This window comes from Prionailurus viverrinus, chromosome D4 (genome assembly GCF_022837055.1).
Source record: "Prionailurus viverrinus isolate Anna chromosome D4, UM_Priviv_1.0, whole genome shotgun sequence".
NCBI classification, from domain to species: Eukaryota; Metazoa; Chordata; class Mammalia; order Carnivora; family Felidae; genus Prionailurus; species Prionailurus viverrinus.
This window is the reverse complement of record NC_062573.1, coordinates 93,714,485-93,736,029: the sequence shown is the minus strand read 5'-3', so window position 1 is coordinate 93,736,029 and position 21,545 is coordinate 93,714,485. Positions and strand designations below refer to the sequence as shown.

Genomic DNA, 21,545 nt, shown 5'->3' with positions numbered 1-21,545 from the left:
ACGGCAGGGCTGCCAGCACCGAGGGGGCAGAGCCTGGCGGCCAAGTGGCATTGTTGGCGGTGGCCGTGACAAATAGAGGGTCATTGTGGGGAGCGGGAGGGAGCCCGTGACGGCCCACCACGTGGCCCGGAACCCTCTCCCGGGAGGGGACAAAAGGGCCGCGGCCACAGGCTCCGGACACCTCTCGTCCGTCGGCTACTCCCGCTTCACCATGAATGTCCTGAGGCTGGCACTCGTGCTCACCCTGCTCGGTGGCCCCCAGGCCCTGCACATGGGCCCCCAGGACCCCAACTTCACTGAGAATCTGGTAGCCAGTGCAGGCATCAGGAGTCGGGGGGTGCGGCTGGGGGCAGCGGGAAAGGGGCCAGTTCAGGGCTCCCTCTGGAGGGAGGGTCGCCCCCCACCCCGCCACCCCGCACCAGCACGGCCCCCTCTGCTCTCCTCGGCAGGTCGATGGCAATTGGTTCTCGATAGCACGAGCATCCAACGAACCGAAACTCCTCAGGACGGTCTCAGACACGATGTTCTTCATCCACAAGACCCACGTGACCTTCAAGGCCATGCAGTTCCACGTCCACAGAAGGTAAGAAGTCTGGGAAGAGGGTGCCAGACGGGGCCGAGGTCCAGGGTCCCGTGCCGGGCCCCGTGGGGTGCAGGGACACCAAGGTCAGCGGTCGCACGAGGCAGGGCTGGGGCTCGCTGCCCTGGGACGGGACACACGTGTCCAGTGGCCAGCGTGGCCAAGCCCCACCCAGCACCACCGAGGGGCTCCACGGACACCACGCCTTCCGGATGCCGGGTTCCAGGGGGCCTTGTCATCCTCTCCCAGGGTAAAGGGTAGGTGTATCCCAATTGTACTGACGGCAAGTAAGACGAGAAGGAAGTTTCAGTACGTGCTGAAACGTAAGTACGAACCGGCAGCCTCGTCCAGCCCGGGAGTGGGGAGCCCCGGGGACTCCCGGGCAGAGAATGGCCAGGAGCTCGCCGGCCAGGACGCCGCCTCACAGGAGGGACCCACGGGCTGCGGCACCCCTCGGGCCCTCTCGGCAGCGGGCGGGTGGGGTGAGCTGGCAGGGGTGTCCGGGAAGGGCGGGAAGCCTGCACCCGGCCCTGCCCCCTCCTGGGGCCTGACTGGTCACGAGCACCAAGTTGTCAACGGCCATAAAGGGACAGGAGGGCTCCCAGGGTCCGGCTCCCGCCTGGTGGTGAACTCCGCACCCCTGCCTCCCGCCCACCCCCCGGATTCACAGATGCTGGCCACAACACGATCTTCGTGGAGAAGGCGGATCCCCACCGCTTTGTCACCTTCTGCATCCACAACAGGAGGCACAGGAAGAAGACGGTGATGGTGGGCCTCCTCAGTGAGTGCCCGCCACCCAGAAACCGCCCCCCGCCAGGGCAGGGCGAACTCCTGCCCCCGCCGGCAGGAGCCGGGGGGTGGGGGTCGGCTGCCATGAGGCCACGGGGGAACAGGACGGCGATCGGGTGTTAGACGAACAGGGGAGACCCACACACACGTCAGCAGTTCACGGAAGTCCCCTTGACTTTAGCATCAAGAACGGAAAGTCTTGAGCGACCCCATCCTTGCATCCACTCCTGCCTACAAGCAGAGAGACCCTGCAGTGGCCGGTGGCCCCCACGCTGTACCTGAGGCCACCAGGGCCACTGCCTGTACCACCGGGGACACGGTGTCCCACAAGAGCAGGTTAGCAGACGGTGGCCCGTGGGCTGTGACGCCTCCCTGCTGTCATCAGAGGCCTCGGGGTCTGGGTGTGGAGCGCGTCTTCTCTGTGACGCAGGAGGGTTGGGACACGTGTCTCGGGAAAGCGTGTTTAGGAGACAGGTGACCTCCCACGGGCCCACGGTTAAGGGCCGTGGGTCGGACTTCACTGGTCACGGGGGTTCCGGAGGCGAAGATCAGAACGTCCTGACCTGTGGTCTCATCACCCTGAGCCTCCACGAGGCTTCTCCATTCTCAGACCTCCCTTCCCTTTCCCTTAAGGACACTGGTCGTTGGCTTTCGGGCGCATCCTGCACCCAGCGTCTCCTCATCCCGACCCTTAACCACACCTGCTTCTAAACCAGATCCTGTTCCCAAGTACCGGGGACAGACCTGACCGCACCTTTCAGGGGACCCAGTCCAGCCCGTTGCAGGGAGCGCTGAGATGACCGTATTTAGTAAACGTGCAGGCTGACAGTCCTGCCTTGGGCCCCCAGGCCTCTTGTGCTGGCCCACGAGGTACAAGCGTCCAGGAGCCCCGGGCTGCACCCAGGCCGACTTCTGGCTCAGCACTCAGCATGTGGGAGCTGCCATGGGGGCACAGACCGGTTCTCCCCGGGGCAGAGACCGTTCGGGAAGGGCGAGTGGCAGCGGCCAGCCCCCGCGGCCTCAGCACCGCAGCTGCCCCCAGCAGCCAGCGGCCCGGGGCCCAGGGCTGTTTGCTTCAACTTCATGGGGGTCAGTTTTGGGGCTGTGGTCGCGGAGCACGTGGCTTGGGTGCACCTTCGCGGGTGTTCCATGGTACCTTCCAAACACGGCTACATCGACTCACTCGCCTTTAAACAAGCCTAGGGACCCCGACACCCGCAGATGTCCATCAGACACCGGCCCTCCGTCCCGACGTGACGAACACCAAGGAATCACTGCGTGGGGACGGCAAGGGCTGGGGCACAGATGACGGGCCGGACCCCACCCGAGGGTCGGGGGTGGCTCCGTGGGGCCCTCACCTCCGCTCCGGCCTGACACGGAGCCGCCGGGCAGCCCGGCCACCCCGGTCACCGCAGCTCCTGTCCCCACGGCCCCACCCGCACCCTGAAAATCCCAGGCCGCCTCCAAGCTCCCAGAACCCGAGGCCCGTTATCCCGAACGGCCTTGGGGAGGAACAGCCCGACGCTCTGTCTGCAGGCAGGACCCCCACCGCGGGCTGGGACATCCTGCACACGTTCGAGAGTTACTGCCGGAGCCACGGGACCGGCCCGACCGACATCATCAGCCTGACCCAGACCGGTAAGCGCCCACCCCCAGCCGGCCTCGGGAGGCCGCAGGGGCTCAGCGTGGACCGCCACTCAGCACCCGTGCCCCTCCTGCCACGGACCGCTGCCTGCTCGCCCGACCGTAGAGAGGCTGCTGGGCCCGGGTGAGTGAGCTCTGACCCTGCAGGGGCTGCAGCGTGGGGGCCCCTCGCGGCCGGGTGACACGGCAAGTGCTGCTCCACGGGCACCGACCACCTACCATGCCAGCGGCGGGGTGTGGCTAAGGGCCGGCAGCTCGGGGAGACTCCAGCCGCCAGGGCCACGGCCAGGACCCGGAGCGGGGATGCCCACAGGGTCCCCTGAAGACTGTGGGGGCAGTGCCGGCCTGGGGATGCCCACGGAGTCCCCCAAAGGCTGTGGGGGCCTGGGGCGCTGGGGGGCCTGCTGCGAGGCTCGGGGCCAGTCTGCAGAAGGAGACCGGGGGACAGGATCTGCCCCATCGGTCCCCCGCCCCCCAAACCCACGCCGCCCCTCTCGCTCACAGCAGCGTCTCCCACACCGGTACCGTCCCATCGAAGGACTAGAAGCTCGCAGTCACCGGAGGATCCCTTCAACCGCTCCCCTCCCCCAGGCCCCCGTTCCTGGAGACCTTTCCTGGCGTGCCCAATAAACACCTGCCCCCTGACTGAGTGTGCTCTGTGGGGGTGCTCTGGCTGGTGGCCACAGGGGGCCAGGGCTGCCGGGGGCGGAGAGGTGGGGACCCTCACGTCCACACAGTGGGGGGAGGCCGCTAGGGGTTCCCCAGGGTGCCAGGATGACGGCACAGGATGCCGGGAGGTGACGGGGCCAGACTCCGTGGCCACGTCGTAGGGTCGGGAGCAAGTCTCACGGGGGCAGAGGCAGCCAGGAGACGCAACCTAGGTCGGTCCCTTGCTTCCAAGCGGGACCCAGCTTAGAGACCCCTTCTGGCCACATGCTTGTGTCTCCGTGAAATGACGGTGGCCGAGACCCCGGGCGCAGCATGGACAGTCACTAACCACACCTCACTCCTCCCGGAGTCGTCAAAGCCTGGCAGGTGCCCACCCGCAGCCCCTGTGGTGGTCACCTAGGTGTCCCAGGTTCCCCTGCCCTGGAGCCCAGCTGTGGGGAGCGCCCTGCCCCACAGCGGCCAAGCCCCCGTCCTCCCCAGGGCCACCGCCTGAGCCACACATCAAGCCCACCGTGTCCCAGGCCAGGGGTCCCTGGAGGAGGGGTCTCAGGGACAGGCTTGCTGTGCCACACCTGCACCAGCCTGGACGGAGGGGACCTTCGTCCCATCAGAAGAGGGGGCCCCCACCCCTGCCGCTGGCATGAGGCCTCCAGGCCACACCCCAGCACCCAGGGGGCCTCCCCACCCCTCGGGGGCCCACCCTAGCCTCCTCCATCAGAAGGCCACGCTCCCACCTGCATCCGCCCAGGGCCGCTTCCTTCCAGCTCATTCTTCCAGCAAGAGCCAACAGTGGAGTCACCTCCTCACTCCCACCCCACCCCTGCCATCGGGCGGCTGCCCTCTCAGCGGCCCCCCGGGCCCCCGGCTGTTCCCGTGTCCCGCCTCTGCGTCCTTTCTGCCCCTAGCCCTCAGCTTGGGGCCGAGGCCAGGCCCGCCCTGCGACGCCTGTGCGGATCCCAGACTGGGTGGGGGTGCCCCGTCTCCCTGCTCCTCCTTGCTCTAGCAAAGTCTCTCACCCCGAAGCCCCCAGCCCTGCCTCCCGCATTCCTCTAGGACAGGCCCAGGGCGTCTCGCCCCCATCGCCAGCTTTCAAAATCCCTGCCAGCACACTGACGGGAGGGGAGGGGAGTGATGTGGGCAAAGGGACCTGTCCCATCACCCTCTGAGCAAGAGGCGTGGACCTCAGGACCGCTGCCCTGGCTGTGAGCAGGCCTGGGGGCCCCTTTCCTGCCGTGAGCACCCCGCTGTGCTCAGGGGATGGGCTGGGGGACAGCCGGGCCTGCTGGGGGATGACAAGGTGTCCTGGCTGTCAAGGGACCGACGGCAGGCACGGAACGGCACCGAGCTGGTTTCCGGCTCCCTGAGGTGTGTGACACGGGGGACAGTGAGTCCGGGCCAGTCAAGCAGGGGTCTCGGGAGGACCTCCTCTGCCTCCACTGAGCACCTGGGGTGGGGGACGGAGAACATGGCCCTCCTGCCAAGATCTGATGGGAGCCTGGGGGCGAAGGGGGGCCCCGGGACTGTGACCCCTCCCCAGCAGCAGAGCCCACGGCCCAGCACCCCCCCCCCTCCCGGGGCTCTGGGGCAGGATCTGCATATCCTCAGGGTTACACTGCTGTGGGTTACACACAACCACCAAGCAGCACCGAGCACCCTGACCAAGATGCCAGCTCACAGTGACGACCCCCCCCCCCATTCACAGTGACCCCCGGTGACCAGGAGATCCAAGCAGGGGAGGGGCAGCGGGCAGGGCAGGAGGAGGGGCGGTGGGGAGGGCAGGAGGACAGAGAGCAGAGAAGGCTGCCAGAGGGACAGGGCTCAGGGAGGGTGGGACGACAGGAACGAACAGTCAGCTCTCAGCCCAAAGGCTGATGGGCACCAAACCCCAGCTGTGGGCACAGTCCCTCCAAAATGTCCCCATCCAAAGTGCTCGGCCTGAGGGTGGCTGAGGTCCTGCTGAGCCGTGTCCCTTCTGTGTGTCCTACCTGCAGGCACACAGGCCCTCCCAGCAGGGGTGGTGAGGAGGGAAGCAGGTCACCTTGAGAGCTGGAGGGGAGGTTGTGCCGAGCGCTGCCCCCTCCCCCAAATCCAGAAAACAAGCCCGGAATCACCAGCCTGTAATCACCAGACTAACAGTTTTCCGATTCTCCTCTTGAACACGTGCAACTACCACCAAGGGCTGGAGAACACGTGCAATCACTACCACCAAGGGCTGGAGAGGAGGAGGGTGGGGACAAAAGCTGCTCCCTGAAACCTGAGGCTCCTTCCAGCCCCAGCCAAGCCCCCACCAGGCCGTGCGGCAGCCCTGCTCTCCTCCAGCTCACCGGGGGTCCGTGCCAGCGGGGCCCCACCTGCCACTCCCCCGGGTGTCACCGTCCATCGGAGGGAGGCCAGGCCCCAGCCAGCTCAGGGACGGGGCTCTATGCCCACACTGCCGGGGCCTGCAGGGCAGAGGCCGTGGGATCACACGGCCAGGGCAGAGTTGAATGCTGGTTCCAGGCCCCTCTGGTCGCACTGGGGGCGCTGGGAGCAAGTCCACGAGCCCGACTGGGCCTCAGGATCGTTCTCGACAGTGGCTCCAGGGCCACCCCCCCCACAGGCCCAAGATGGGGAGGCTGCCACCCGAGACAGGGCCCCATCCTCCCAGGCAAGGCCTGGCGGTGGGGCAGCGTATCATCTCTGTTCCTGGCACCTCAGTCGAACTCCCGATCTCCCTTGTTGGTGCCAACCTGAGGTCAGCACAGGGCACGGGTGGGCCGCCCAGGGCTCCGGGCAGGACTGTTCTAGGTCAGCCTGCCCAGCATCACCTGGGGTTTTCCACGGAGCCTGCACCCGGCCCCCGCGGAGACCGACCTGCTCCCAGGTGGGAGGGGCGGGGCTCAACAATTCTACCCCGGGGTCCCCCTCTGGGCTCAGGGAACGGGAGACACAGGGGCAGGGCCCGGGTGCTTGCTTCGCCCTGACTCCGCAGGCAGCCGGCAGTCACCGGTGCTGTGCTCAGGGTGCAGAGGGTGAGGACAGGGCACCCGCAGTGCCCCACCCCGTGCTGCACGCATACAAACACGCACGTATGCACGTACGCGACAACCAGGGAGGTCCTGAGAACTGTGCCCTGGGGCAACGGTTCCCCGGCCGTGGTCCCCTCCAGCTCGCCTCCATCCCACGCCAGCGCTCATCACCGTTGTCTGCGGCCACTCACGGACAGAACGAATGGAACTTTCCAGCCGCAGAGACAAAGACACACGCAGGGGTGAGGCAAACAGCCTGGACAGAGGGCTCGAGACCACGGGAGAACCTACCCTCCCGGACGGTAGACGGCCCTGAGGCCCCTGAGCACTCTCCACGGGGGGCCTGGAGCCCAGCGTCTCCGGAAGGACGTGAGCAGGAGCAGTGCGGTGAGACCCCAGCCAGCTTGGCTCAGAGACCGGCACCTGCCTTTGCCGTGGCTCGCGGTCACGCCGGGTAGGGTCCGCCGCACGAGACCACGGGGGCCTGGGACGCCCCTCCCAGTAACCCAGCCGTTCCCCGGGCCCCAGAGGTCAGGGGCAGCTGGGACGGCGCTGGGACCTGCCAGGTGACCTCTGCACCGGGCCCCCCAACGCCCCGCCCCGTGTGAGGAGTGCAGAGGTCCCCACCTCGAAGACGGAAGCCGGCCCTTTCCTCAGGGCACCCTGGCCAGGGCAGAGGGCACTCACAGGCGTGACAAGTGGGGTCCCCGCCCACCTCTCCGGGGAGCAGGCCCGGAGCACAGAAGTCCCAGTCCTCGGGAGCCCTCCTCAGACTGCAGGGCTATTCAGGGACTTCTCAAGGCCAAGACCGTCGCAGGAGCAAAGCCCCAGGCAGGTGCCCACGCTCTGAGTGGAAGTGGTGCCATCTGCCCCGTGAATCGCACCGATTACAGAGAGGCGAAGCTCCAGGAGCTCTGGTTTCCGGAGAAGCGCCGCCTTTAATACGCAGCCGGCCCTGCCGCTCCCCGAACCCGGGATGAGCCACCCGGCATGCGACACGGGCACGTGTGGCACTGACCCCCTCTCCACCGCCTAGCAGGGAAAGAAGTCGGGGAAGATGCTGTCCACCTCATCCCGCAGGGCGAGGCTGGGGCAGCCGGCGTCCGAGCCCCAGGGTTCCAGGGGGCCGTCTGGGAGCTCCTGGGAGCCGGGCCCGATGTCTGTCAGGAAGCTGGGCTCTTCCCTGTCCAGCAGGCTGCTCCTGGCCATGCTCCGAGAAGGGACACTGGCGCCTCTGCCCTCCAGAGACCCTGGAAACATCAGAGACGGGACACGTCAGCCTGGGTACCTGGGGTGCACGTGGCAAGGTCGAGGTGCGGAGAGGCCCAGCTCTGCCCGTCTGTCCTGCCCGACTTGGAAGCCCTTGGCGCCCGAGGGCCGTGTGGGGTGAGTGGGCCCACACACGCTGGTCCCCCCCGAGACCCCACCAGCCCAGAACAAGGAAGGCGTCTCCCACGACGCTGAATCTTACAGACTCATTCCATGTCCAGACACCTTCGTGGGGACGTCGCGTGCAGAAAAGGCACAGATCCCGAATTGCGGGTAACACACAACCAGCCCCACGTGCCACGTGCATGCACACGGTCCACATGCATGCTCGCCACCTTACGCTCCCCACCCCAGCGACCCCGACAACCACCAGCAAGGAGCAAGAGACAAATACTGGGACCCCGATACTGCCCCGCACCCCGAGCTCGAGCACGTCTCCTCTTAATCCCAGCCACCTGCCCAGCCCCTCGTCCAGACCGCCTGAGACCTCGAGGCCTGTCCCCGATCGGGGCAAGTGGTGGCCCAGGTGGCGCATCCCCACTCACCCAGCCACCAGTCGGGACTGGCGCTCAGCAGGAAGGACGCCCCATCTTCCACATCACATCCGGACGCAGACCTGAACGAGGCCGGAAGAACGCACCCTGACCGAATGGTCCCAGGTGGACCCGGTCCTCCAGCCTCGAGACAAAGGTGTGTGCCCTCAAAGGTGGCTTCGGGTTTAAGATGAACTGGGTTGCCCCCCCTTCCCCGCCAGACCCCGAGCCTGCACGCTGGGGACAGACTGGCCCACCCCGCTGCCTCTGCTGGTTTCTCTCCAGCCTCTGCCACGCTCCCTTCCCACGCCCCAGCTGGTGCACGCTCAACAAAACACAAACTCGTTTACTATCAGCCGAAACACAGACGGACTGGGAACACGACAACGTTTTCGGAAATGCATCAGAGAGCCACACGGCAGCGTCTGGCTCAAACAGGCCTGGGCTGGCAGCTGTGGCCCCGGCAGACAGAGAGGGAGGGGTGCGAACTTCCCAGGGGCAGGGGCGGGCAGAGCGCGGGCAGGGCTAGGAGGCGGTGTGTGGGGCTGGTGCGCGCGCCCACCAGGGCACCCACCTGGTGTCCAGTGTCATGGAAGAGTCGGCCCCCTCCATCAGGGGTCCAGCCTGGTCCCGGCAGCTCTGAGCCTCTTTGCTCACCAGAGGGGAGGGTGGCTGCCAGGAGCGGGGAGGCCAGGGTGGAGGCGACCTCAGGGCCTTGGAGGGACTTGGGTCTGGGGGCCGGGTCACCAGGCTGCAAGGCTCTACAAGAGAGGGCAGGCGTAGGTCGGCCTTCCCCATGTGGGCGCAGCCCTCCCCTAAAGGCCCCAGCCCCCACCCACTGCACCCTGCACGGGGACACAAAGAACTCTGGAGCAGGAGGCAGACAGACCCCCAAGGACAGACGCCCAGGGCCGCAGGGCTATGCACCTGGGGCCAGGGGAGCTCCTAGGAGGAGACACCGCTGACCTCAGGCCAGGCCCTTGGAGCTCAGATCTGGGACCCTATGCCCACCTGCCCGCAATCCTTGACCCCGGCCTCCACCCTCAGACCTAGTCCCCTTGCTGCGTCGCCTCTGCACCCTCACGCCCTGCCTGTGGCCCCGGCTCTGCCGCCAGCCCTGTTCACAGCAAGCCCCCTCCCCTCCTCGACAGGCACGTTCCGGGAACCGGAAGACACAGCCTCGCCTCCTGCGGCACTCGGGACTCTGGCACAGGGCAATCACCGGCACCCGTGTCCAAGAAGCGACAAATAGCTGGGGCGCGGGGTCCAGCACGAGAGAGACATCATCAGAGGTGCCTGCAGGCTTGGCCGGCACAGCACCAGAGAACAAAGGCCCCGTGCAAGGCCGATGACTCTCACTCCATACAGAAAAAATCATCGAAAAGGCACTAAGGGGGACAAAGAGTGGGGCGGGGGGGGGGGTAAGGGGGGGTCGCCCCCGGGTGGCTCAGTCAGTTAAGCGTCTGACTTCGGCTCAGGTCATGATCTCACAGTTTGTGAGTTCAAGCCTCACGTCGGGCTATGTGCTGATGACTCAGGGCCTGGAGCCTGCCGCAGATCCGGTGTCCCCCTCTCTCTGCCCCTCCCCTGCTTGCACTCTGTCTCTCTCTCAAAATGAATAAAGGTTTTTAAAAAAAAAAAAAAAAAAAAAAAGGCACCGAGGAGAGCAGGGCAGTGTGGGGGCCGCTCCAGAGAGCTGGCCATGACAGGGGACAACAAGTTTCCTGGGGGACCCAGGGACCCCTAGAGGCCCAGGGCGGAGGAGGGGCAGGGGGACCATCCTTGGGGAGCAGAAACAAGTTCAGAGACCCGCTAGCTTGGACCCTGCTCCCCAGCAGACAAGCTGACAGAGAACCACCACCGCTCGTGGCTGACCCGTCTGGGGCACCTGAGCCCCCACACCCACCCCTCCCGGCAACCCTTGTCCTGAGGTCTGTACCGCGGCCGAAGGCAGCGTGGGGTCTCTGAGGTTGCCCCCCCGACAAGAGGGTCCCGAGAGAACCAACATTAAGCGTCCGCGCCCCGCTCAGGAACAGACCCTGCCCTGCACTCCTGCTCACCGGGGAGGGCTGGCGGCCCGTCCAGCACCTCGGCCGCCCCCAGCGGGGCCTCGCCCTCGGCCACACCTGCGGTCGAAGCCTGGGGCCTAAAGGACAAAAACACAGAGCGAGAGCCCTGAACAGGCTGTGTCTGCTGCCCTGACGGGCTACCCAGCCACACGGGGACACTCACACGGTCACGCCGGGCGCCGCCATCCCGGAGTCTGGCGCCCCTGCTGAGGTCGGACTTGACAGGGCCAGCTGCAACACGTCCCTCTGCCACTTGTGCCACGTCTCCTTGGACGGAGCGAGAGCCTAGAATTGGCACAGACGTGACACCCGACGACGGTCAGACAACAAACGGGAGGGAACAGCCCGCCGTTCCCTGTCACCCGCCGCCCCGCTGGGGTCAAGGGGGTCAGCCCGAGAGCAGACGCCGGACCGGAAACACAGAGCAGGTGGAGGCGCGCATAAGGGACTTAAGTGACGACGGAGCTCGTGCCCTGGGACGCCCGCCTCACTCGTGGAGGTGGAACCGGCACAGACAGGGCGACGCCTGCCGAGATCACAGCCGCCCGGGGTGTGCGGCGCAGGGCACGGGGGAGGCCAGCAGGTCAGAGCCGCCCCCCCGGGGCCGAGGCGACCGGCAGCCGTGGGTTCGGACGGGGGACCCACACTCACCGCGGTGGGCGGCTCCTGGCTGGGCACCAGGCCGCCGGCCAGCCGCAGGAACTGCACCGACATCTCCAGGACCGAGGCCATGTCCTCCCGCCGGCCATCAAAGCGGGGCAGCAGGGCCCGCAGGCGCTCACAGCTCACAGAGATCCGCTTCCTGCTTGCGGACAAGCAACAACGACCGTCAGCCCAGCCGGCCTCCGCGGCCAGGTCACCCTTCCCTCCGGGCACCTCGGGGTCTCGTCAGGTTGAAGAACAAGACCCCCCCCCTCCCCCGTTAGCTCTCCAAAAAAGAGGCTGTGCTTGTGCCCTAGACCACCAGCGCCAGAGATCCCAAGTGCACAACCTCCAGACGCCCACAGCTCAGGTCAAAGCAGGGGGGGGGGGGGGGGGGGCGGGGCTGCACTGGTGGCCCCGGGAACCCCCCCCTCCCTTGGGGCTTCTTGTTCACCGCGGGCACCAGTCACGGTCCCATTACTGCACAGACCCCGCAAACCCTGTCCCAGCGGCCTATAACCCCCACAGGGCCGCAGGTCAGACGCCGGACGCCCACTCCCCTCCCCCATCCCCCATCCCCCCCCCCCCCCCCCCCCAGCAGCCCGGCCCCTCCTCCCCTAGCGCGGCTCACCTGCGCTCCCGCTCGCTGAGCACGTTCCGCGGGAGGCCGGAGCCCGCACGCTCGGGCGCCTTGTCTTCGCGGCAGCCCTGGGCACTGGAAGGGGAAGAGCCGCTGCCCGGGAGAGGCCGGGGCGCCGAGCTCCGTGAACCCTAGAACGCCGTGGTGGACGTCCTCCGGGAGCCCCGCCTTCCCCCCATAGGGCCTGCCCCACGGGCCTCGCCGGGTGGGGGGACCTGCAGCGCAGTCCACTCGCATTGGGTCCCCCCGCCCAGCACCCTTGACCCCCTCCAGCCCCCAGTTCCTCACCCACACCCCCCAGCGCCTGGCTCAGCTCCCCGGGACGCCATGACCGCAGCTGCACCGAAGCTGCCTCGAGCGCCGCCCCGGGACCCCCACGCGCCGCCCCACGTGTGCGTCCCGCCAGCCCCGCCCACTCACGTGTACCCGCCGGCCCCGCCCAGACGCGTGCTCTGCCCCACCCCCCACTCGCCCCGGACCCTCAAGTTTCTCCCGCCGGAAGCTGCCAGAAAGTGGTGGCCTGGATCCGCCCGCTCCAGGGCCGACGTGTGGCCCGGGCTGAGTGGTCCTCCCTCCTCTTCCGGGGGGTCGGCCCACCTCCCACTCGGGTGTGGCCTCCCTGGGTGCCAGCCTCCAGCTGGGCTCTGTCTACAGGGAGGCGTGATGCCCTCGAGGAGCCTGACCGTGGAGGAAGGCGCGGGTAAATGGCCACTGTGGGAAGGGAGGGTCAGGAGGGCAGAAGCGGTGATTTTCCGGACAGGGCTGGGCGGCTGGCGCCCCAAGCAGGAACCGGCAGGAGCCCAGGCTGGACGTGGGCCCGATGTCAGGAGGCCAGAGGTGGCAGGTTGGACTCCCCTACAGAGCAGTGGGTGTTACCTGAGGCAGGGACAGGCACAGGTGTGGGGGGAGGAGGAGATGAGAGTTTCTGGAACATTGTGCGGCCCGGGGACCCAGGGGAGACCGTGAGGCCCAGGTAGGGGGGTTCCCAGAGGACTGGGGGAGGCTGGTCTGAGAACTGCTCACCAAGATGTGCGGGGCTCAGGGGTCGGTTAGGGACAGGTTGGAGGGTCCCCACCTGCTGCTGGGGGCCAGCCGGTCTACAGTCTACGTGTGCCTGCCCCCTCTTGCAGGGCGCTCCACCTAAATGAAGTGTCATCACCCACCCGGGAGCCAGGGGGCATCCTGACAGCTCCGAGCCCACCCCGACGTCACCTTCCCCCGCTGCGCCTTCCCCGGCACCCCAGCGCCTGCCCCATCCCAGCCCCTTGCCACGCCTGTGCCTTCTGCCTGCCCTGGGCCCTGGATTCTCCCCACCCCTCAGCTCATTCCCCAGGGGCCTGCGGGTCTCTGGAGGGCTCGGTCCGCCTGCTCCTCTTGCTGGACCTCCAGGGGTGAGCTGGCGGAAGTCGCTGAACGCGGGTCTGTTGGTAGGACGGAGCCCTCCTCCCGGGACCGAGCGACCCTGCGGCGCGCTTGGGGTTCTCTGGCCACCGAAGTGCCCCCTCCTGTCTCTCGCGGTTGGGACGGCTCCGAGCGCCGCGATGGGGGCGGGTCCCGGGGTGGGGAGGGGCCCAGCCAGCTGCGTCCCCGCCTGGCCCTCAGCCGCCGCGGTTCCCGGCGCAGCCGGCAGGGGGCGCACCCGGCCTGGCGCCCGAACCCCGACCCTGGAACAGGCTTTTTTTTTTCTCGGCTCGGAGAGAGAAAAGTGTTGTGTTTTGGGATAAAGCAAAGAAGCTTCTCCCTGGGCTCCGCATCCGAGCCGCCGCCGCCCCGCATGCCGTTCCCCGACGGAGCGCGCAGCCCGGGGGGCTCGTACAGGGGGGCGCGGCCAGCGGCGCGCGGCGGGGGCCACACCAACCGGACCTTCGTGTTCGACGACGGCCGATGCGCCCCCAGGTAGGGCCGATGCGCCTCTCCCCAGGCGGAGGGAACCCAGTCCCCGCTAGCGCCCCCTCCAGGCCCCTCGCACCCCACAACCGCGTGCCCCGGGGCCCCTCATCTCCCAGAGCCCCACACCCCAGGTCCACCTCCACGTCCGCACCCATGAGCGCCCTCCCCCGCACCACAGGGAACGGGAGCGCCCCACAGGACCAGCCTCCGCGGCACTTACTCCGGTGACCGGCAGGTGCCTGGGGCCGGCGTCTGTCTGTCTGCCCCCTTGGCGCGCAGGTGCCCCCAGTGCGGCCATTTTTGGGTGTGGGGCTCCGAGCAGCTCCGGGGTGCCGGGAGCCGGGCTGCGCCAGCCTCCCAGCCCCCCCTCCACCCAGCCTGCAGGAAGGGCCCACTGGGGTGCTCCCGCGAGGGGGTGGCGGTGGGCACAGGGGCAAGGGCACTCCACGTGGAAGCGGGTGTTCCAGGGCCCTGACTGCGTGTGGGAGGCAGGTGGGCTGTGTCGCACAAAGGGCAGGGATTTTGGCTTTTAATGGCTTGGTATTTTTGGCTTGTCGTTTCCCTTTTGGGCGTTTCCATTTGCTCACCCCTGTGAGAAGAGGGCCAGCTGACCTGGCTTCTAGGTGACCTGGGAGTCAGTCGTGCTGGGCCACCTTTCCCTGAGCAGTGTCCCGGGATGCCACATGTCCTGTCCATCCAGGTGACTGGAGCTCTGGCGGAGCCCAGGAAGGAAAACAGACCTGACCCGCTTGTGTCCCAAACCAGGGGCAGGCATGCCGGGGGGAAGGTCAGACTGGATGGGAAGCCCCCCAGGGAAGGGTGAAGACTCACCCCCACCAGGGAAAAGGAAGCCATGTGAGGATCTCCCCCCCCCCCCCCCCCCCCTGCCCAGGGACTGGGCGAGGGAGTGTAATTTGCCTGGGCTGGAGCGGGAGCGTCTGAAGCCAAGACCGTGAGGTTAGGGAGGCTGTCCTCGGCTGGGAGAGGGGAGACCTTTCTCCAGGCAAACGAGGGTCTGGTGGGGGTGGGGGGGACTTCTGCGACGACGGTTCCTGCACTAGGGTTTGACTGCAGGGGCAGCTCTGGAGTCTGGTGGCCCGGGTTTCCTCCTTCCCTGGAGCTTGGATGGGCTCTGTCCTGAAAGGTGCTGGGTGACCCTAATAACGATGCTGTGGTTTCCTGCAGAGGTGAGGGTGTTGGGACACCCTTGCCTGCTGCTGGCGGGGGCAGCCCCCAGGCCGGCGGGTCAAGCACCTGGGGACTTGGGAAGGGTTCCTGGCTCTCTGGGCTGCAGGAACCTCTACCTTGGTGCCTGGACCCCTGTCTGGGCCCTGTGCCTGTCCCCGGGGGGTGGGGCCCCAGGTCCTAGCCGCCCCCGAAGATCCCTGGGCACTGCCTTTCTTACCTTGTTCCTTCCCTGGGTGCAGATGTCGCTGCCACGCAGGTGACAGTTGTTATGGAGGGGGCAGGGGCCTAGGGAGGGCCGGGCTTGCCCCAGAGCAGGCCGGTGCTGGCCTTCTGCTCAGAGCCCTCTGGCCTTTCCCCGAACTGCCGGTTCCCCACAGCCCTGCCCCTCCCCCCCACTGACCCCGGGGACTGGTTTGGCACCCTGCAAGCCCCCTCTGCCGATGGCAGAGGGCACAGAGAGCTGGAGATGACGCCCTGCCAGGGTGCATGCCTGGCTGGAGGTCTCGGCCCGCCCTCTAGGCCCATATTAGGGAGCAGTGCATGCAGGGCAGCAGGAAGTGGCCCAGGCCCTGTGGGAAAGGTTCTCAGGGCCCGAGGCACAGCCCAGGCCTGGCCGGCACAGGGGTGGCTTCCCTGTCCGGGGACTGGGAGGAACTCAGAGCTCTGTTTTTGGCCGGGAGAGTCTACAGCAGCAGCTCAGAAAGACAGGGGTGAGTGGAAAGGGGAGCAGAGGTGGGGGGACCCACCTGGGGCTCTGTGTCAGAGTGTAGGTCCATGGGTGTGACCGTGTGTCCACACGTCCAGCTGGACCACAGCCTCTGAGTCCCCCAGCCAGCTTGTCCACCTGCCTGGGTCTCAGCAGCCCGTGAAGTTACTCGGGATAGTCACGGTGTGGCCGACGCCGGACTCTGTCACTTGACTTCCCCTCCCTATTGAGGGTCAGTGACCGAGTGCAGATTCTTTCCTGAGGCTTCTCTTTGGGCTCCCCGAGGACGCAGGGTTTTGTGGGCTGTTCCCAAGTGACTCCTGCCTCCAGGGGGCGGCGGTGCTTGTGTTCTCCTCCCAGACAAGCCCCCGGTTTTCTGAAACGGGGGGGTCTGCCTGAGTGTGTCCAGACCACGGGCGGGAAGGGCGTGTACCCGACTGTGACGCGCCCCCGTGCACACCCCTGCGTTCCGCATAGGAGCGCTGTGCTGGACGGAGTGGGGGCACCCGGAGTATTCAGGAGGGCCCTGCCCCTGCCCGGGGCTGGAGAGGGGGGGCGATGGGGTGTGTGCGAGTCTCTGGGTGGAGCCCCAAGATGGGTGTTGGCCCAGGAGCGGCCTCTGATCACACAGGTATTTTTAAAGTCGTCTTGGGAATTCTTTAGTGTGCGCGTGCGTGTGCGTGCGTGTGTGTGCGTGCGTGTGTGCGTGCGTGCGTGCGTGTGTGTGTGTAGATGAGGCCGCCCACACTGACCCAAAATCTTTTTCTCCTCTGGAGCATGGAGGTGAGCCAGGGGCCTTGCCTTGGGACGTGAGGCCCGTACTAGCTACTGGACAGCTTACAATGTTTGCAAGGGGTGGAGGCAGGACCCGGCCTGGTCCCTGGGCCAGGACCTCTGGAGAGGCCTTCCAGAGAAGTCCGCCGTGCAGTTTGGTTGGACCTCCCACAGGCGTGCTCAGGGATCCACCGTGCGGTCACTCTGGCCTGTTCTGTGTGGGGCAGTGAGGTCTGGAGCTTTGGACACGCTAGCCACCCCCAGTGCCAGCTCTTGTCGGCCTGTGACGTTGCCCCACGTGTTTACGGTGACTTAATCAGAGACTCCCTGCCGGGGACCTCGGCTGGCGCTCGTCAGGAAGGGCAGCCACCGTCTCCTGGCTAGCGGAGGGGGTCCGGGAGCCCCTGGGGACCCAGCTCTGGGCTGCTGGGCAGCGAGGGAAGGGGCTGTGGCTGGGACCCAACCAGTGTGCGACAGTGGGCCAGCTGCCCGCCCCGTGGCAGAAACAAGTCCCAGTGGCTCTGGTATGTTCCTCTTGTCGGCATCATCCCTGCCGAGCAGCTGGAGCCGCCACGCCGAGACAGAACGTGGAACCACGTTTCTGCCATCGTGGCCACCACGGGAAGCTGGGGTCGGAAGGCAGGTCGAGCTCAGCCCCCTCGTGGGGCATCCATAATCACTGTGCTGGGCGAGGCAGGGAGGCCGGCCACTGCGCTGTGGCTGCGGGCACCCGTGGTCTCGGGGCCAGCGGCTGAGGACCCAGGGGGACCCAGTGGCCCGAAGAGGTCCTCCCTGACCCTGTGGATTGTGGGGGCAGCAGGGCTCGGGGAAGTTAAACAACTTCTCTACCGTTCTCCTGACCGCCCCTGTGGAGACCTTGGTCACAGCTGGGGGTTTGCACCGGCTCTGGGCATGCAGGGGCCTGGGGTCCTGGAGAGGCCGATAGCCTGGTGTGGAGCCCTTGTGGGAGGCCTCAGGGTGCTGGTAGGGATGTGACCCCGGACGTGTTGGCAGGTGCCGGAGGTCAGAGGACGGGGAAGCCACCAAGTTGAGCTGTCTGGACACCGGGAGCACGAGGCTCTAAGGCCAAGATCTGCCAGGTAGAAGGTGTCACGTGTGGGCAGGTGACATCCCACCTGGGCTTCCGTTTCCACATAAGGCCTGCAGCACCTCTGCAGGCCACGCCAGCCTTCAGAGCCATTTGGTGCGGCCAGCATGGGGAGCTGGTGAGGTTCTCGGAGGGCTGAGTAGGGGCGTGGCAGGCCGGACAGGGCAGTCTCCTCCCAGTGGAGCCCCCGTGCCCTGCTGTGACGGAGGGGACGCCGTTCTGTCCTGGCAGGCTCCCAAGCGGCCCCCACCTCCATGCCGGCTCCGGCTGCCCCCAGCTGCACCTCTAAGCAGCCACCGTGTGTCCAGCCGGAAGGAGAGGGACTTGGGCGTCTTCAGCCATAGGATGGGGTGCAGCTCGTCAGCAGGACCAGCCAAGGGTCGTGGGCACCCGGGGACTGAGTCCTGGGCCTTGCGGTGGGGACACAGACCCGGGCAGTGGGTGACCCAGACATGCCACGTCTTTGGGGTGTGTGACGGGGGGCTTTCCTGAGCCTTAGGTCCCAGCCCAGGTGGGCGGGGCGAGAACTGCAAATCCCTGTGGCTTCTGCCTCCCCTATGTCGTCGTCGGGGAAGGTGGGGGGGCCGGCCCTGCGTCCACACCGCTACCATCCCCTTCCTGGAACACGGGTTTGATGGGTGCACGAGAACCCCACTCCAAAGCGTCGGTTCTGATGACTCTCCAGTTTGAATCCAGCTCAACGACGGGTTCTCAGCTGTCACCTTGGAACCTGATGCATCTGGGAGATGGTGGCCAGTGGCTGCCACAGTGTGGACTCAGAGTCCCTTCCCCTGAGGGGCGGGAGGACGCTCCCCGGAGACGCCTGAGCGAGGGCTGCTGAGCAGCTCGAGTGGCTCTGGCTTTTTAATTATTGTGCAAAGGAAGCACTTAGCGTTTCTGTTGTGGTCAGCAGACAGGCTGCCTTCCGCTTCCACTGGGCGCCAGGCCCGCTCTCCGCTGCCCCCCACCCCGGTGATGCTGCACTGTCTTCCGGACTCGCCTGCATGCTGAGCGGGGACGCGCGAGGGCGAGCGCACGCGCGTGCTCGCCTACGTGCCCGTGTGCACAGACATGCTCGCACATGCGTATGTACATCTGTGCGCACGCGTGCACACACGCGCCCCCCGTCCCCAATTCCTCTGCAAACGTGGCTCTCCAGGCTCCTTGGGAATTTAGGACTGAGTGTGGACCTTGAGGGACACCTCTTAGGAGAGGGACCGAGTCCCCTCAGTGACCGCAGGCCACGGGATGCCCAGTTTCAGCACTGCCAGCAGGTAGGGAGACAAACTGTTTTCCCAGGATGCCACACGCCCAGCCTGAGGAGATGGAGGCCCCTCCCCAGTGGCCTGCCCAGAGGTGGGCCCAGGAGGACAGGGCTGGGAGACTGTGGTTCTGGCCTGGGGACGCCGGTGGTGGGCGTGGTCCCCTGGCCTCCTGGCCCCCAGTGACGAGGCTGATGGTCTTCTCACGTGGCACCTTGGGCGACACATGGCCTTTCTCCCCTGCCGTCACCCCCAAACTGAGGTCACTGTGCAGTGGGGACAGTCCATGAGTGGCATGCAGGCTGGGTCCCAGAGGAAACTTCCTCTCCAGAAGGGTCCTTCGGAGTGGTGCCGTGCTTGGATTTTGACACGGGACCCCGCAAAGTGTGGTTCCGTGCTGGGTCACACAGATTGGCCCGAAGCGTCCTGAGTCACTGGGTGTTCGGACTGTTGGTGGCAGCGTCCTGAGGCTGGGGGGGGTGGAAACCTGGGCCCGGGCGGGCTTTGGCACAGGTGAGGGTGTGCGGGTATTGGCTGTGGGTGGGCCAGCCCTGCTGTTACTTCTCAGACCACGCGAGGCTCCCCGCGGCTCCTCCCGTGTCTGTCCGGCAGACACGGACCCTGAGGCCGGATCCACGCCCTCCCTGCTCTGGGCCTTCCCAGACCACACGTGGCCACCAGCACGTGAGCGCGCTCCCCCCCTGCTCCCCGGTGACCGGCGAGGCGGGAAGCTTTTCCTCGTCCGCGCCGGCTGGCGTGCGTGTTCTTGGACCTGCCGCTCGCCCATCCTTTGCCGCTGTGTCTTTTCTACGAGACCTGCAGACATTCTTGGGGGGACCTGACCGTGGTCATCTCCGCAGGCGCCTTCTCCCTGTTGAGCGCTGTTCTGTCCTTGTCCTTGGCTCTGTTCCTTTCCATGCTCGGGTCTCTGCACATCAGATGCCTTCCTGATGCAGATGGCTTCCCCCTGTTTCTCTCCCAGCCTTTTGCGAGGTGGGGGCCGCGAGGTGGGGGCCGGCGCTAGCCGCAGCGTAGCCTCTGAGTAGGTGGGTGTCAGCCCCGCCCAGGCCAGGCACGCGCCTCCTGTCCCGTCAGCACGGTGGGGGGCACATGGTGCCCCCCACCCCTCCGGCGCCCTCAGGTCCCTGCCGTGTGTCCACCCTCGTGCCAAAGCCTACGCGTCCCGTGGCTGTGGCGCTTGGTGGTGACGGCGGCAGGCACGTCTTGGCTATCGTCACGTGTGTGTTTTTCAGTTTGAGTTTTGAAAACAATGTGTCGCGTTCTGAGGAAACGACGGTGTGTGCTGATGGGAGCCGATCGCCTCTGCCCTCTTGTCTGGAGAACGGACTGCAGAGCTGCGGGCGCCACGACCTCCTCGTGCCGGTAGCGACAGCTTCCAGCCAGTGTCTGGGCACCCCGCGGTCTCCCCGGCGGTCCTGTGAGCTTCGTGGCAAGGGCAGCTCGGGGCTGCGGGTCTTCCTGAGGTGGGTCTTCCCGAGGTGCTTCTGCTGTGCTCCTGCTTCTGCCCTGGCTCCTAGGGTGCGCTCAGGTGGGGCTCGCTCACCGAAGCTCTCTTGTCTCTTCTAACAGCTTTCAGTCGGTTCCCTCGGGTCTTCTAGGTGAGCGGTCACGCCGGCCGCGATCAGAGCTGGGTCGTCGGTGTTCACGGCTCTCCCTCCTCTCTCTGTCTCATGTGGCGGCCGTGACGCCCGTCACGGTGGGCAGACTCACGTCCCAGGGAATGGCAACCCTATTTCACAGATACGATGTTGGCCTAGGTTTCTGGAAGATTCCTTCTGTTGTTGGTTATTAAGAAGGTGTTTTCTTGCATTTAACTTCTCAATGGATCTTGAACGGTAGCAAGTGCTTTATTTGCATCTACTGGTATGATCCCGCTGCATTTCCCCCTCGAGTTTCTTAGAATGATGAAGCATATCGCCCTTTTTTAAGATAAGTTTTGCTCCGTGTTGTATTTCGGCAATGCAGTGCTAACACACCACCGGGTCCCACCCGCCGACGGTTTCTTTGGGCTGTTTGTACTTAGAGCCATAAGGGACGTCGCCCGACGTCAGTGTTGGTTCTGTGCGCATGTGATTTCAGTGACGCGTTCGGGCCGGCCTTGGGGACCAGGGAGAGCAACCCTTCCGTGCTTGGGCATCGGGTTGACCGAGGGGGCAGAACGCGAGTGTGAAAGCTCCCGGTGCCTTTGGTGGGAGGAGCGTGTCCTTGCCTGTTTGCCTTCCTGAGGTCTTGCTGACTGACCCCTTGAGCACCAAGGGGGTGGTAGTGAGAGGGACAGAGAGGCACAAAGGCCTGGCTCTCACCACCCGAAGGCAGCCAGCACCGGCACATCTGGTACTCGGGACGGCTGCAGCCTGGCTTCCCAGCGCCCTGGGCCTCTCCTAAGCTTCAGGACCTCGTGTGGCTGCTTAGGCTCCATGAGCCCACAAGTGCTCAACTCAAAGTACAGGAGTCGTGAGTCCTGGCTTCACCCAGCTTGTTCCCGGGATCCCGTGCCACTGTCCTGTGGCCACAGTGCCAGGCGTGCCGCTGGCACTCAGCCGTGGCTCTCCCTGCCACGGGGTTGGGGCATGTGACTACGTGTGCACCAGACTGCCCAGGGGACTTCCCTTCGTGCGCGCCAGGCTGTGCACTTCCTGTCTCATCCTTGGCCTCTCCCGCTGGATCCCGTAGGTCAGCGGCACAAATTGGAACTCCCCAGAGGGGCCTCCAGCTGACCTGGAGAGGGCTGGATGGGGACTTGGCCATCCCAG

The 21,545-nt window shown here is 66.4% G+C and overlaps 2 protein-coding genes and 1 long non-coding RNA gene across 11 annotated transcripts in view; 2 read left to right on the top strand and 1 right to left on the bottom strand.

Annotated features, from left to right (window-relative positions):
• Positions 1-453: 453 nt before the first annotated feature.
• LOC125150842 (uncharacterized) lies at positions 454-1,355 on the top strand. Its single transcript, XR_007146504.1, has 3 exons — positions 454-583; positions 830-903; positions 1,251-1,355. It is a non-coding gene; the product is annotated as an uncharacterized LOC125150842 (long non-coding RNA).
• Positions 1,356-7,650: 6,295 nt separating this feature from the next.
• On the bottom strand, positions 7,651-12,196 carry SOHLH1 (spermatogenesis and oogenesis specific basic helix-loop-helix 1). Its single transcript, XM_047831081.1, has 8 exons — positions 12,132-12,196; positions 11,835-11,936; positions 11,213-11,363; positions 10,725-10,846; positions 10,553-10,638; positions 9,067-9,253; positions 8,505-8,575; positions 7,651-7,940 (listed from the first exon to the last, which is right to left on the bottom strand). Exons 1-8 carry the CDS (start codon positions 12,170-12,172, stop codon positions 7,723-7,725), a joined length of 978 nt encoding a protein of 325 aa, XP_047687037.1. The 5' UTR covers positions 12,173-12,196; the 3' UTR covers positions 7,651-7,722.
• Positions 12,197-13,519: 1,323 nt separating this feature from the next.
• The window catches only part of KCNT1 (potassium sodium-activated channel subfamily T member 1), a 60,365-nt gene continuing 52,339 nt past the window's right edge, over positions 13,520-21,545 (top strand). For 7 of the 9 annotated variants that reach the window (XM_047831076.1, XM_047831074.1, XM_047831073.1 and 4 more), the window contains exon 1: positions 15,393-15,631. In XM_047831076.1, coding sequence (XP_047687032.1) covers positions 15,462-15,631 — 170 coding nt within the window. In that variant the 5' untranslated portion in view covers positions 15,393-15,461. Of the gene's footprint in view, positions 13,740-15,392; positions 15,632-21,545 lie in introns of those variants that run through there. The other 2 variants (XM_047831075.1, XM_047831072.1) reach the window with 1 other exon arrangement.